Source organism: Cervus canadensis, chromosome 16 (genome assembly GCF_019320065.1).
Source record: "Cervus canadensis isolate Bull #8, Minnesota chromosome 16, ASM1932006v1, whole genome shotgun sequence".
NCBI classification, from domain to species: Eukaryota; Metazoa; Chordata; class Mammalia; order Artiodactyla; family Cervidae; genus Cervus; species Cervus canadensis.
Window position 1 is genome coordinate 13,841,832 of NC_057401.1, and position 16,670 is coordinate 13,858,501.

General features: G+C 35.7%; 1 protein-coding gene across 4 annotated transcripts in view; it reads right to left on the bottom strand.

Annotated features, from left to right (window-relative positions):
* Nucleotides 1-16,670, bottom strand: part of CWC27 (CWC27 spliceosome associated cyclophilin) — a 241,541-nt gene that overhangs the window by 102,722 nt on the left and 122,149 nt on the right. For all 4 annotated transcript variants that reach the window (XR_006273416.1, XM_043489002.1, XM_043489001.1 and 1 more), the window contains exon 11: nt 9,744-9,847. Coding sequence is in view for 3 of the 4 variants with exons in the window: in XM_043489002.1 (XP_043344937.1) it covers nt 9,744-9,847 (104 nt within the window). In the remaining variant the exon portion in view is untranslated. The remainder of the gene's footprint in view (nt 1-9,743; nt 9,848-16,670) is intronic.

Below are 16,670 nucleotides of genomic sequence, written 5' to 3' on the forward strand. Positions count from 1 at the left end.
ACTAAGAATCCAGGACTATTCCCAACTAAATTCTTGGCTGGAGGATTTTGAAGTCATCCAAGCATGGTCAATTGGCACTCCAAACTAATGGGAAGACTGCCTTGTGGCTAGACTTCCTAGTAAATGCTCTTGCCCCAAAATACTCTGTGACATGACTCAAGACAGGTAGTTTTCCTTGTAGTCCTCTGATGGGGGATAAGATGATTCTGTTTATTTCTAATTCTCCTTGCCATTAAGGATGAGATCCTTTGGGCCCCCAAGTACATGGGACAGTCTTCTATTAGTCAGCCTCTGCCTTTGGAAGGGCTTGGGTTTTACGTTCTCTCTTGGTAAGACCTCAAAAAACAATACTTCAGTTCACCCAGTTTAGCAAATGTCATTAGAGTTACAGCTAGACCTGGTGCCCCACTTACTTCTCTTACCTCACACCTTTACTTATTCCCTGGTTTGAGTTTTTCCTGTGGGTGGGTGTTTTTTGTTTGTTTGTTTGTTTTTTAAATTCAAGAATAATTGCTTTATGATGCTGTGTCGGTTTCTGTCATACAACAACATGAATCATAAGTATGCATATATCGCCTCCCTTCCACCTCCCACCCCATCCTATCCCTCTAGGTTGTCACAGAGCATAGGGGCTCATAGGAACATATGAGAAGATTTTTTTTTAATAGTATAGCCAACATTTTTAGTTGTTTTTAGCAGTACGATCAGTTTGAACTCAGTCTGCTATGTTGTTAGAAATGAACATTTTCTACATTACAATTTTTGTCACTCATTCAAAAATCACGTTTTAGTTTTTGAAAAGGCACAAGTATAATGATAAAGTGCTCTTTAAAGGACTCTAGATTTGTTGAGAAGATCTTAGAAACACTTATTAGCACTAAAACCAAGGTGAGTTTTAATAAATAACAATTAAAAATTTACAGACTGTACCTACTCAAGACTGGATCAAACTGAGAAACAGAGTTGTGGAAAGAACGCTGGACTGGAGACCAGGGGGCCTCAGCGCCAGTCCTACTACTCTGCTGTGTGGTTCCGGGTAAGCCCCTGAACTGGCTGGCCTCTGGTTTCCTACGGGCTTCCTGGTGGCTCAGATGGCAAAGAATCTGCCTCCAGTGCAGGAGTCCCGGCTTCAGTTCCCAGGTTGGGAAGATCCCCTGGAGAAGGGAGTGGTACTCCCTCCAGTGTTCTTACCTGGAGAATCCCATGACAGAGGAGCCAGGTGGGCTACACAGCTCATGGGGTGGCAGAGTCAGACACGACTGAGTGACTACCACTTTTGATTTCCTGTATGTAATGGAGGGGTAGGGCTGGCGTTCCTCTCAGGACCAAACCTCTGTGACTGCAAAGAGCTATGTGATGTAGAGCATACTCAAGATAGACGTTTCTGATGTCATGGCATTGCTTAAGGCTTGCCTACTTTCACATTTTAAACATACTGCAGCATGTTTTTAAAAACCTTACACTCTGGTGAAGCCATTTAAAAAAATCGATATAGACTACTTTTGTACTTCAAACAAATTCTTAATGATTCTTAATATTTTGACATCTTCTTAGTTCTGAGAACTTCATTATTCTCTTTGTCCTATCTGGTATTTCAAAATTTTTAATGTAGCTGTTAACATAATTTATGGATTATCTGATTTTTGCATGAAAAATTACTATTACTCAAAAGCTGCATCTGAATAATCTGCCAGGAGTTTATGTGAAGAATTTTGAAAACAGAACCATTTAAAACTGTCAGCGTATTGCATTAATCATTAAAAAAAAAAACAACAACCTAATACTACACAGATTAAATTGTCCCAAATAAGTTTTAATGCAACATATTCACAGGTTTACACTATAAAGTTGTGAAAAGAATATCTTTTTCAAATTTGATTAAGTGCTGCAAGATGTTGAAGAAACTCAGCACTCAAATGAGTTATATGTTTGATGTCATTTTTGGCAAAGCCTCAGAAAATGTCACATAAAAGAAAAACATCTTACTTAAAATAAGGTCTTGACAGCAGTCTGGAATAGTTAACAACACCATTCCCAAATGGAATTGCTGGTTATAATCAAACTTTTAATGACAGTATTAGTTCCTGCTTCAAGACAATTTAAATACCCAAACAAAACAAAATAAAAAAACAACATGTGCACGCACACATACACAGCCCTCACCTCTTTTATTTTCTAATGTGGAAAATTTTTTAATTATTTCAATTCAGGCTCCAAATATCTAATCTGATTATAATGTTTCCTTATAGATTTATCAGTGGCCACTTGGGAAATGACAAGATGGCAAGCTATCAGGCAATGTCAGTCTTCTTGTTTTAACTTATGAGAGGTATAAATAATTCCCATCAGCAATGCAGATGGAGTCCCTCACATTTCTAAACTCTAGAATTGAAAACATTGGGAAATTTTCATCTCTCATTTACATTTATACAGTCTTTATCATCTTCTAAAGTCTACTCTATCAGATATGAGAGAATGAAGAGGAAGAAATGCCCGTAAAAGCAAGTTGTCTATTTAAGAATTAACAGTCAATTCACTTGGAAAGTTTGGGAAAAAAAACATATTGCAAAAAAATATTATGATAAAATAAGATTATGGAAAACAATACACATGTGTTTCTGGCATGAAGATGAAAAAGTACAGAAAAATATCACAAAGTTAACCATGGCTATCTTTGGAAGACGTATTATGGAGTGGTCTTTCTTTTTCTCATTTATACTTTTCTATATTTCTGCTATCTTTGCAAAGGACATATGTTACTTTTAGAATTGGGAGAAATAACATACTTTTTTTTTTCTTTTTAAAAAGAGACAGTTATGGCCAAAGGTTAATACTTACCCGAATCAATTAACAAACCAACATTTAATGGGTTAGGAATGGCACTGATATTAAAAAGGAAGACAAATTGCAGTTACTAAAAAAATAGCTTAAGGTTTTTGTCAAATTTCCAATATTGGAATTACATCAATCACCAGGCAAAAAGAATGCTTATTAAAAAACCATATTAAGACAACGAAGGGCAGCAAAGAGGTATTCTTAATATACTGGTTTTTAAAAGTAGCAACAGATGAGAGTCCTAAGTAACTGCTAGGAGGTTTGCAAGATGGCACAGAATTCAAGAAAATAAAATTAAATATGCTCACAATGTATAATTCTTAAAGTAAAGTGCAACAAGATTTGTTCTTGGTGGCTAGCGAAAAGTCTGAGTTGCTATGGACTCACAAATTAAAGATAATCATCTCTTACTCACTTTATAAAAAGATTAAATTCTTGGTTTAATTGTGAGGGTACGTACATCTTTATATTTGTTGTATACTTTTAAAAGTCTTTATTATTTTAAAAAGTATATTTTTGAAAAACACTGTTAAAAATAAACATGATTTCTGGTACATAAAGTAGTAAAATGCATTCAATAAGATTTCACTTGACAGACTGTCCTGACTATAGAAGGAAGCTTCATTTTTCCAGGACTTCTAGGAAATGAAGTATTCCACACAATTAATTATTTCAGATAAAACAATCTTATTTTTAGCTGATTAAAATAATTAAAAAGTTTTTCAGTCGATTAAGTTAGAACCATTGCCCATTCTCTGCCTTATTAAACAGTAATAAACAACATCTAAACTTTTCTTAATGAACCAGGGTTATTAACATGAACATCAATAATTTGAATATTGACATACTTTCAAATATAGTGAAGTATCACCTACAGTAAATATGTCCATAACATTCCACTACCATCTTCTTGTGTTTCCTTACCTAATGTAAAGTGTTCAGTATCAACTCTTACTGCTACCTGAATGGATGTCCCCAGCTGTGTCTTTATCTCTCACTTAAAAAAATTTTATTTTCTTTTTAGTCCAATAAAATAGTAGGCGAGGAAGATCCACAGGGCGGTCCTGCCTGGGTTTTCCTTTGCTTATTTATTTTCTAGTCCTTGAGATATACTTTATATACCATCAAATTTTCCTTTTTAAAGAGGACTGTCCCACACTTGTGTTATTCTTTAACCTGTTTTGAAACGTAAAATCAGATAAACAATTTGTTAGCGCCGTGCTCAAAGTAAGAATCTATAGACTGTTACTGATGGCTGGACTGAAAGGCTTTCTATAAGTCAAGGGCAAATATACTTTCACTTTTCGGTGTAAATAACATTAGAAGTTAGCAATACAGTAAGAGTAGACTATGGGAAAAACAGGTCTGATACTTCTAGCGTCCAAGAAAAAAATGATGACTAAAGACTCCTTGAAGAGCATTAACTGCTGTGGCAAACAGGACCAGCTTGCTCAGAGAGAAATTAATTATACATGGTATCAGGCACAACGCAGAGCTAACATTCCACAATGGTTTCTGTTTCTTATAAAAACCAAGATTAAGCTAGTTTAACATCATATGTTAGAGAGATGAAAAGTAGTAAAAAAACAAACAAACAAAAAACTATATACTTTCACAACCTATCAAGACTGAAGGGCCCTAGTCTGACTTAATCCAGCATTAACAAGACAGTCTGAAAAACTGAAATGGCCCAGTGCAATCTGAGAGGTACTAAGCGCCGCAGGGATGCGTCTCATGAAGCAGCTTTAAAATTCCTTCTTGATTTACAAGCTCAGATTGCTCTTCCTCCTCTAATTTCTGGCACCAGTCATGGAGCAGGTATTGTGTGCCTGGAACTTTGAAAAGAGGATCTGACACCTTATCTCCCTAAAGCTGATTAGAGAATATGTCCAAACATGTATCTCTGTGTGACTGTGTTCAGTTTGGTACTGGTTTTGATATGATGAAACTTAAAGAACTCTGGAAAGGACTTAGAGGCATAATTTAATGAAAAGGATTATATAGTTTATTAAAGAACTTGACAGAGCCAACCCAGGAAACCAACTCTATCTCCAATTAACTATCAATCTTACTTGAAATTTATTACCCCCTACAAAAATCCTATGCACAGGCCTGGATGATTTACAGTGGGACTAAAGAGACTCCCAGGCTGTAAACAGACTGTCCTGCAGTACATCTCTTTTGACACTGCTGGTATCTAAAGTAAAACACCACATTCCTTGTTTACTTAAATTGGGATGTTAGAGCCTACTGCAGATTCTGTATTCAACTAAGAAATGTAACTGTTTTGAATTTTAGAATCAAATTTCACATTACTACAAAAACTCTCTTTATATGACTATAATAGTGGCTTTATTCCTTCACATTCCAGTTCTCTAATTTACTGAAGCCTTCTTTTATACATTATCAGAAGCCTTTAAAAACTAAATAGGTGGCAAAGCAATGGCAAAAATTATGAGGTTATATTTATTGTAGTGCTCTCCTTCATACATAGAGCCATAATTACTTCTATTACCTGGCCATACCTCTGTGATAGAAGAAACAGCAGAATTTGAGCTTTACTGGGAAGACTGAAGGGAAAAATGGATGGCCCCATATTCAATTGTACTAAATAGAGCAGCCTTTTTACTACACTAGTGTTAAAAAAGATTTATACATTGACTCAATTATATGTACATACTTTCATACTAGGACAGAGATGTTAAGAGGCTTCTGGTTTACAGATCAATCAAAGTTGTTTCTGGGGAACAACTTTGTTGAGGCATAACTAGCATACAGATGAGCTGTACATGTTTGAACATGCACAGTTTGATGTGTTTGAACATGTGCATATACTCATGGCCCCAGTCACTACAACCAGGTAACATCAAAATGGCAATGTATTTAGAATTGCTTAATTGTATGTGGCCCAAAGTATTTATTGATGCAAAAGTAACAATGACTTTTAATTATTTTATATTCTGTCATAATGGAACTGAAGGAATTAATAAAGAATAAATACAGTAAAACATTACAAAAGCAGACCTTATGTTAAGATTATATAAAATCTTATCTTAGATTTTCTGTATGAAGAAACAGATGGCTCCTGATTTCAAAGTAACTTGCATCAGGTAATAGAATAGATTCAGAAGCAAAACTGGTTAAAATGAAAAAAGTGAAAGTATTAGTCACTCAGTCATGACCGACTCTCTGCGACCCCATGGACTGTAGCCTGCATGCCCCTCTGTCCGTGGAACTCTTCAGGCAAGAAGACTGGAGGGGATTGCTATTCCCTTCTCCAGGGGATCTTCTCAACCAAGGGATCGAACCAGGGTTTCCCCCATTGCAAGCAGATTCTTTCCCATCTGAGCCACCAGGGAAGCCCATGGTTAGAATATAAATTCCTAATTATCTATACAAATCTGGCTAAGGATCTAGCTCAGGAAATTTGACAAGAGATTATAAAACCAACGGAATATTACTCCCTGATCAAAGGTGATTTCCTAAGATGACAGAAGCCCTGAAGAGAGTACAACATCTACTAGATAGAGCACCTGCCTACGTGGGAGACCTCCATTCACACAATGACAGCGACAAAACTCGGGAAATTAATGCATGGACAGAAGAACACAGAAGCTTTCTTGTTCTTATGGGTCTCTTTCCAAGTGCTTTTAATGTGAAAGTAATACATTAAATTCTAAAAAAAAGTGGCAGTAGTCAGCAAGTATTAGACTTGCCAAATTAATTTATAAAATCAGGAAATACTACGACTGGAAGCTTTACTTAAGGGTGCAAGTATGTAGTTCCCACACACATACTTTTTAAGAAAGAATATAATTATAAAAATACAACTGTGAAAACACAGTTAAGGAAAGCTCATTGTGAGATTTAATTTATGTCATATTTATACATAGCTATATTGATTAGAGGCTTTAATTCTAACACTGTATTAAAATTCATATTTTCAGGTTGTAAGTTTGGACAGAGAACAAAATAAAACCATGAATATATTTCTCTTACAAATATAAAAGTATTATTTTTATATAGCACTGTAAATTCATTAAAGGTCTTCTCATTACCTAATTTACTTCTTACAAGCAACTTGAAAGGTGCACAATGCATTTTATCTCTGGATTTATGATAAAAAAACAGTCACTAAGGCTTAAAAAACTTCACTGCTAGTAACTGAAAGTGAGTCAATACTTTCCTATTTACCTTGAAAGAAAATATAACATTCCAAAACATTCTTACAACCATTAGTGTTACAGACAAATGAGCACCTAGTATTAATGTCAAAATCTGTATTAAAAATAGTAAATTCTTCTTAGAGAAGGATTCAAAGTAATAAAAGTAGTAGTAATCAAGAAAACAGTCACCTTTAGAACACCACAGTAAATAACTGTTGCCTGTATGCAATACCCATCAATGTATGCTAAAATTAGTGGGAGATAATTAAAAAAGAAGCAGGATATTTGCCTAGTAGCAAAATATCTTCCCCCCCAACAGTTATAATCTCAAAGGGAAAAAGCAACTTAACAGTGTAGCAACTAAGCAGAACTCACATTAACCAAGTGATCATGGTAACATCACCAATAAAAAGACAACAGACATCTTGTTACTTTTGGTACAATGTATGGAGAAGGACACACCACTTATGTGGCAATCTTTCCAACAAATGTGTAACCTCAGTCTAATCATGAGAAAACAGGAGACAAACTCAAATTAGAGACATTCTACAAAATATCTAATCAGGATTCTCCAAAGTGTCAAGGTCATGAAAGACAAGAAAGGATGGGGCAAGTGTTAAAAATGAGAAGAGACTAAGGAGACATGATGACTAAATGCGCAATGGAATTCTGGAAGGAATTACAGAACAGACAAAGGACATTAGTGGGAAAACTGATGAAATTCTAATAAGTTCTGCAGTTAGTAATAGTGCTGTGTTAACATCAATTGCTTAGTTTTGATCCTTGTACTATGGTTATATAAGACCTTAACATTAAAGGTATATGGAAACTCCTGATTTTTATAACTCTTGTGTAAGTCTAAAATTATTTCAAAATAATAAAAAAAATAAATGGCCCTTTCTGAGACTAAAAGAAAAATGACAGCAACCAAATGATCACAGTTGTAGAGAAGCTAATTTTAACTGTCTTTTAGATTTAGGGAAAATCCAGGTATTTCTAGATGATACAAGAAAAATTAAATTCAGAAACTTACCAATATAATTCTCTAATTACAGCATAAAAAGAGTTTTAATCTGGTTAACTTTCATATAAACAGACTGAAATAAGCTCCAGAAGAATCTTTTTTGTGTTAAGAAATCAATGTTTTAAGACTCAAATCTTTCTTTACCTAATTGTATTAAGTATTTCAAAGGCATATAAATTAACACAGCACTGTTTACGTCTAATACAAGTCTTAACTGTACAGCTCTATTTCAGAAACTTCCTACTGCAGTTCTCTCACTCCTATGAGATCATAAACTACAAAAGTAAGAACCATCTATTGCCAACTTCACAGTATATCACGTACTTTGAGATGGAGTATGGGAATAACAAATACTAGCTCAGAAAAGAATAAAAAAAATGAAGATCTTCCCAGTTAAAACACTTCATATATTCCAAGTGTTTTTTAATCATAAGAAATAATCTCCTGGGAAAATTATACATAAACTTCAAGAATCCTTATTGTACTTCTTCAAACCTCAATATTGCCAATATATCTTCTTTCTATTCTGGGTTACATTTTACCCATATGATCTAGTCACATATATAAATTTATCCTTTTTTTAAATTCAGTCTATAATTTGTGTCATTTGGGTGAGTTAACTTTAATAATTTGTTTCACTCAAACATATTTTGGCAATTTCAAGTTCTTCATCAAGTACCTGCCTTTACTATAATAGTCACTGGGAACATGGTGCACATCATCTAAGAACTTTGAGCTTTAGAGAGTTATGTGGTATTACTTGTGCTACTTAAAATGAATAATAATCATATGGTCAAATGCTGTACCACTATTTGGTATTGGAATGTGTATTCTTTAAGGTTAGATGTTAGATCTTATACTTTGATTTATCTCCAGTCACTATTACAGAACCTAGTATCAATTGATAAAAATATTCATGCTTTCCAAAAGCATGAGAATATACAAGATATATGTGCAAAGCAAATTTAATAAGCCAAATTTAGTGTACATCATTAACGATAACAATTAAATTTCTGATCACGTTCACTGAATCTACAATGTATTTTAGTATTATAAAAAGAAGACAGATTTGAGGGTTCCAATTGCTGTTTTGGAAACTGAACATTACATATTTCATAGCTGAAACAGTTTAAAGATCTTCAGTGAAATAGCTTTTCTGAAGCTGTTCTAGCTTAATAAAAAAAAAAAAATCACAGTACAATAAAGAAATATTTAACCTGTATAAAAAGCAGGGTATTATTCTGATAAGCTTTTGATTATTTTTTATCAATGTTTTAGATTTTCTGTACTTAAGAGCAAAATAAACAAAAAACAGGAATTCGTATTTAATACTATTCCAACAGTGTATGAACAATGTTTACACAAGTGCCAAATGTAGGGCCTAAACGCTTTTATTAAATGTTTTAAAGGGTACACAATGTAAAAAAAAAAAAAAAGAACACTCTATCCTGTGCACTTCTAGATATGTGCTATGACAACATAAGTTTTGTCTGATGTTAAGTACTGTCTTTATTAAGGAACAGTAGTTATGATCACATTTGATTGAATTTCCTTCTCAGACAAAAGTCCTAAGTGAAACAATTTTATTGACTAACTAGCCAAAGAAAGTAATAAACAAGACCACCACTCAATTCAGGAAGGATAGAGGGAATAAATATCAAGTGAAAATATAAGCTTGAAAAAAAAAAAGAAAATATAAGCTTGATAACCGTGCTTACCTTCACTTCTTTTTTCTGCTTGTTTTGCGGAATTTTCTACTTTCTTCTGTTTTGCTGCTAAAAGCTCCCGCTTTAATTGTCTTGCTTCTTTTCTGAGTTCTTCACTACAAATCAAAAACAATTAAGTTTATAACAGACTGAGAAAGTTGTTTAACAAAAACACCTAAATCCAGTTGTCATATATGGTAAGAAAAAATGAATAATGTAATTCATTCTACTTCTGTGTATGTGTATTTATGGTACGGAAGTGAAATGAAGTGACAGTCACTCAGTTGTGTCCAACTCTGTGCAATCCCATAGAAGCCTGCCAGGCTTCTCTGCCCATGGAATTCTCCAGGCAAGGATACTGGAGTGGGTTGCCATTCCCTTCTCCAGGGGATCTTCCTGACCCAGGGATTGAACCCGGGTCTCCCTCACTACAGGCAGATTCTTTACCATCTGAACCACAGGGAATGGAAACATACTTAAAAGATATATTAAAAGTTGTGATTTCACAAAAGCAATATAACATGAATAACTACAAAATACAGGGGCATCCCAGGTGGCACAGTGGTAAAGAACCCTCTTGCCAATACAGGAGACCGAGGAAAGGCAGGTTCGATTCCTAGGTTGGGAAGATGCCCTGGATAAGGAATTGGCAACCTACTCCAGATTCCTGCCTGAAAAATTCCATAACAGAGGAGCCTCGTGGGCTCCTCCATGAGGTTGCAAAGAGTTGGATATGACTGAAGCAGCTTAGCACACACACAGGCATGCACCATGAAATATAGCTCCCTTCAAGTATATCAAACAGTTGATGAGTGATAAATGAACCTTTGTTTTCCCTCTAATTTACTTTCAAATTTAACATTCTAAATTCAGTTTAATAATGCATGGAGATTCCAAATCAAAACAAACTTTTTAATATAAATACTATTCACTAAACCTGGGCATACACAAAAAATATCTGACTTCAAAACTTAATGAATTGGTACCAATAACTACCATTTATCAAGCAATTATTACATGCTAGGAGCAATGCTAAAATTTTTCTTAAACTCAATTCGTTTCTAACCCTTTTTTTATTACATGCTAGGAGCAACGCTAAATTTTTTTTTTTAAACTCAATTAGTTTTAAAACCTTTTGATACCACAATTTGGCAAATAATTTCCTCTTCTGTGAAACCTATCAGGCTGAGATATTTTGATAATTAATACAATCATATATCAAAGGCAAATGAAGATGTAAGTGCTGACTTTACTGCAACACTTAGATGTTATGTGACTGGTTTTTACAAGCCACTTTAGGGCAGGAGATTCAATTTCAAGCCTTGGAAACAATTATTAACTGCTCATGTCATGAACCCTGTAGGTCACTTTCGAACAGTTAAAAAAAACTATGCATTTTATATCTGTGAATGTCAGGCATTCACTCTATTTTCAACACGCTAGAGTGTGTCATGGAGACTGAGGACACTGTAGCCCAAGGAGGCACCCCATTCTGGAACAGTCTCTAAAGACACTCGTTCTACGCTGATTCAGCCTTTTGGATATTTCCAAATCTAGATGTTTTCCCCTACACTTCTATTCTATTACAAATCTCTATGTAAACTAGTACTATCCAACAGAAATATAAGCCAAGACACACATACAACTTTTGTTTCCTAGCACATTTTAAAAGCTGGTAAAAAGAAACAGGTTATTTTTAAAAACATATTTTATTTAGTTCATTAACTCAAAATATCCAAAGTATTATTATGTTAACATGGAATCAATATAAGAATATTAATACACTATTTTACATTTTTTTTGTACCAACTCTTCTAAATGCAGTGTGTATTTCACACTTAGAGGACATCTCAATTCAAACTAGCCACATGTCAACGGCTTAGATCCAGATGTAGTTTGAGGCTAGATGTCACAAGAATTACAAACTCTCTATGTCCAAACTCCAAGTCATCTTTTCCCTGGCCAAATCTGTTCCTTCTCCTGAAGTCCCTATTTGATCACAAAACCGATTTACTTCTAATGACCAAACTCTAAACTTCCCTTGGGACTATTCACCCTCCCTTTCACTGAATCGCTGTCCAAGTATGTCATTTTCTGATCTCTCTCTCACAAGCAACTGCTCTTCTTGACTCTCACCATCAATGCCGGGGTTAGGCTCTCATGATCTCTTTCTCAGATAAATGCAATTACTTCCTATTTCTTGAAGTTATATGAAAACAGAAAATAGCAACCACATCCTTGCTCCATCCACTAAATACCCTTATCTATTTATCATACTAGCTTAATTTTTTTTTTTTTTTGGTAAATAATTCAGGAAATTCAGATGATATTTTCTGAAGATTAAGGTGAGGGGAAGATTATTTTGAAAGCTGAAGAAGTGCTGCATGACATCTGAACAAACTAGTTATCAGGGTGGTCTGAAACATGCAAAGAATGAGGGGCAATGAGAGTATAAAACTATTGTAGAGCCAGTAAAGCAAAGATACCAAAAAGACTAACACAGATATTAAAGCACAGATATTAAAAAGATCAGGAAGTCCTGATTTAAAAGCCAATTCTGTCACTTATTGTCTGGGAGACCTAACAACAATTATTTAACTTCTCTGAGACTCAGTTTCCTTATCTATGAAATCAGAGTAAGGTATTTAAAATATTAGGCATTCAATATATTTTCAACAAATGATGGCTATTATTATTTAGATCATCTGTTAAAAATAGTACTACAGTTAAGGTCTGTTTGTCAAGTAGAAATATTTTCTTATTTATTATAAACAAATGCCACCTCTACTACATATGAAGATCAACTCTGTTCATAATTTTTAAAAAGGGCAATGAATGTTTAATGCCAGCTTCTAAATATCTACTCTTAAATAGACAAAGATTTAGATACACTGCTGAAGCAGCCATAATAATAAACAAACTGAACAATGATGAATAAAAGCTCAAAAAAGACAAAGTAAGACAGAGAAGGTTTTGTCTATATACATAAAAGTATGTTTCATTATACCGAATTTTTCAAGTAATTAAAAGTTTACAACATTGTCAAAATCTTTCAAGACTATTCAAACAATACCATTTGTCAGTACATGTGGGATCTGTAACTCTTAGAATGAAGTGCATGTTTTTAACCTAGTCTTTAGATCACAGTCTAGTTTTAGGGGACCCAATCTTATATTCTCTGGAATATAATTTCATCCATTGGTAATAGAATATATTTGAACCTGCTAAAATAAGAATGAAAATTGTAAGCCTGGACTATACTGCTTAGCAGTATAGTCACCTTACACTGCTTACAAAGCAAGAATACAAACTGTGGGCTTGCTTGAGTCCAGGCAGCATCTGTTTGGCTTCATCAGAGCCTAGTTTCCACGTGTATGGTAAAATAAATATTTCTATAAGCCACTATTAATTCTAAGCTAATTAATTTTTTTCCTAATAGATCTCTAATTTGGATTCATTTGAATTTTAACATGGTTTTTATGACATCTGCATCAGCAAATTAGGCATCAGCTAATTCTTCATCACATATATTTTTTAATTTGGTAAATCTGTAGTATACTTTGCTCCAATAAGAAAAAGAATTTAAAAAAATCACCCCAATAAAATATCAGGAGCCTACACTTCACTATGATCACAGTCTCCATCGTGGTCTACATGCTTCTGCTCTGACCTTTCTTCCATTTACTTTGCACACTGAGGCCAAATCCTACAATTCTACTTACTGATCATTTCAACTCCTTAAGTCCTACTGACTTGTGCACTAATTTCTTTCCCCAGCATTCAACTGCCTCTCATGAGAAACTGTCGAACTACTTTTTAATTTTTATCTGTCACAGATCCTCTACAATTACTTTAAATTTCAGCCAAAAACATACTAGGAATAATTACCTTGGCAAACTCTGAGCTTCAGCACACATACATCTTTGTTCATGCCACTTCCATTATCTAAAATGGTCTTTCCTTCCTATTTCTGCTAACTAAAGTTTTCCTCATTTTTCAAGGTTTCATGGAGAAAGTGGCCCTTGAGCACAGCATCGGGGCAAGGTTGTCAAGCTCAGTCAGTCAGTTCAGTTCAGCTGCTCAGTCGTGTCCGACTCTTTACGACCCTATGAATCGCACCACACCAGGCCTCCCTGTCCATCACCAACTCCCGAAGTTTACTCAACCTCATGTCCATAGAGTCGGTGATACCATCCAGCCATCTCATCCTCTCTCATCCCCTTCTCCTCCTGCCCCAAATCCCTCCCAGCATCAGGGTCTTTTCCAATGAGTCAACACTTCGCAAGAGGTGGCCAAAGTACTGGAGTTTCAGCTTCAGCATCAGTCCTTCCAGTGAACACTCAGGAATGATCTCCTTTAGGATGGACTGGTTGGATCTCCTTGCAGTCCAAGGGACTCTCAAGAGTCTTCTCCAACACCACAGTTCAAAAGCATCAATTCTTTAGCGCTCAGCTTTCCTCACAGTCCAACTCTCACATCCATACATGACCACTGGAAAAACCATAGCCTTGACTAGACGGACCTTTGTTGGCAAAGTAATGTCTCTGCTTTTTAATATGCTATCTAGGTTGGTCATAACTTTCCTTCCAAGGAGTAAGCGTCTTTTAATTTCATGGTTGCAATCACTATCTGCAGTGATTTTGGAGCCCAAAAAAATAAATTCTGATACTGCTTCCACTGTTTCCTCATCTATTTCCCATGAAGTGATGGGACCAGATGCCATGATCTTAGTTTTCTGAATGTTGAGCTTTAAGCCAACTTTTTCACTCTCCTCTTTCATCAACAGGCTCTTTAGTTCTTCTTCACTTTCTGCCATAAGGGTGGTGTCATCTGCATATCTGAGGTTATTGATATTTCTCCCCGCAATCTTGATTCCAGCTTGTGCTTCTTCCAGCCCAGCGTTTCTCATGATGTACTCCACATATAAGCTAAATAAGCAGGGTGACAATATACAGCCTTGACATTCTCCTTTTCCTATTTGGAACCAGTCTGTTGTTCCATGTCCAGTTCCAAGTGTTGCTTCCTGAGCTGAATATAGGTTTCTCAAGAGGCAGGTCAGGTGGTCTGGTATTCCCATCTCTTTCAGAATATTCCACAGTATTGTGATCCACACAGTCAAAGGCTTTGGCCTAGTCAATAAAGCAGAAATAGATGTTTTTCTGGAACTCTCTTGCTTTTTCGATGATCCAGCGGATGTTGGCAATTTGATCTCTGGTTCCTCTGTCTTTTCTAAAACCAGCTTGAACATCTGGAAGTTCATGGTTCATGTACTGCTGAAGCCTGGCTTGGAGAATTTTAAGCATTACTTTACTAGCGTGTGAGATGAGTGCAATTGTGCAGTAGTTTGAGCATTCTTTGGGATTGCCTTTCTTAGGGACTGGAATGAAAACTGACCTTTTCCAGTCCTGTGGCCACTGCTGAGTTTTCCCAATTTGCTGGCATATTGAGTGCACCACTTTCACAGCATCATCTGTCAGGATTTGAAATAGCTCAACTGGAATTCCATCACCTCCACTAGCTTTGTTCATAAGTGATGCTTTCTAAGGACCACTTGACTTCACATTCCAGGATGTCTGGCTCTAGGTGAGTGATCACACCATTGTGATTATCTGGGTTGTGAAGATCTTTTTTGTACAGTTCTTCTGTGTATTCTTGCCACCTCTTCTTAATATCTTCTGCTTCTGTTAGGTCCATACCATTTCTGTCCTTTATCGAACTCATCTTTGCATGAAACGTTCCCTTGGTATCTCTAATCATCTTGGAGAGATCTCTAGTCTTTCCTATTCTGTTGTTTTCCTCTATTTCTTTGTAATGATCACTGAGGAAGGCTTTCTTATCTCTCCTTGCTATTCTTTGGAACTCTGCATTCAAATGGGAATATCTTTCCCTTCTTCCTTTGCTTTTCGCTTCTCTTCTTTTCACAGCTATTTGCAAGGCCTACTCAGACAGCCATTTTGCCTTTTTGCATTTCTTTCCCATGTGGATGGTCTTGATCCCTCTCTCCTGTACAATATCACAAACCTCCATCCATAGTTCATCAGGCACTCTGTCTATCAGAACTAGTCCCTTAAATCTATTTCTCACTTCCACTGTATAGTCATAAGGGATTTGATTTAGGTCATACCTGAATGGTCTAGTGGTTTTCCCTACTTTCTTCAATTTCAGTCTGAATTTGGAAATAAGGAGTTCATGATTTGAGCCACAGTCAGCTCCTGGTCTTGTTTTTCCTGACTGTATAGAGCTTCTCCATCTTTGGCTGCGAAGAATATAATCAATCTGATTTCCGTATTGACCATCTGGTGATGTCCATGTGTAGAGTCTTGTGTTGTTGGAAGAGGGTATCTGCTATGACCAGTGCGTCCTCTTGGCAAAACTCTATTAGCCTTTGCCCTGCTTCATTCCATACTCCAAAGCCAAATTTGCCTGTTACTCCAGGTGTTTCTTGACTTCCTACTTTTGCATTGCAGTCCCCTATAATGAAAAGGACATCTTTTTGGGGTGTTTTAAGTTCTAAAAGGTCTTGTAGGTCTTCCTAGAACCATTCAGCTTCTTCAGTGTTAGTGGCTGGGGCATAGGCTTGGATTACCATGATATTGAATGGTTTGCCTTGGAAACGAACAGAGATCATTCTGTCATTTTTGAGATTGCATCCAAGTACTGCACTTTGGACTCTTTTGTTGATCATGATGGCTACTCCATTTCTTCTAAATGTCAAGCTCACTGAACCTCAATTTTCTTATCTATAAATAGTGACTATATTCAGCCTATGTATTATAAAAAGACCAATCCAAAGATTAAGGGTTAAAATAAGGGCACTATTAGGTGCTTAGGGCTTCCCTGGTAGCTCAGCTGGTAAAAAATCTGCGTGCAAATACAGGAGACCCCAGTTCAATTCCTGGGTTGGGAAGATCCCCTGAGATGGGATAGGCTACCCACTCC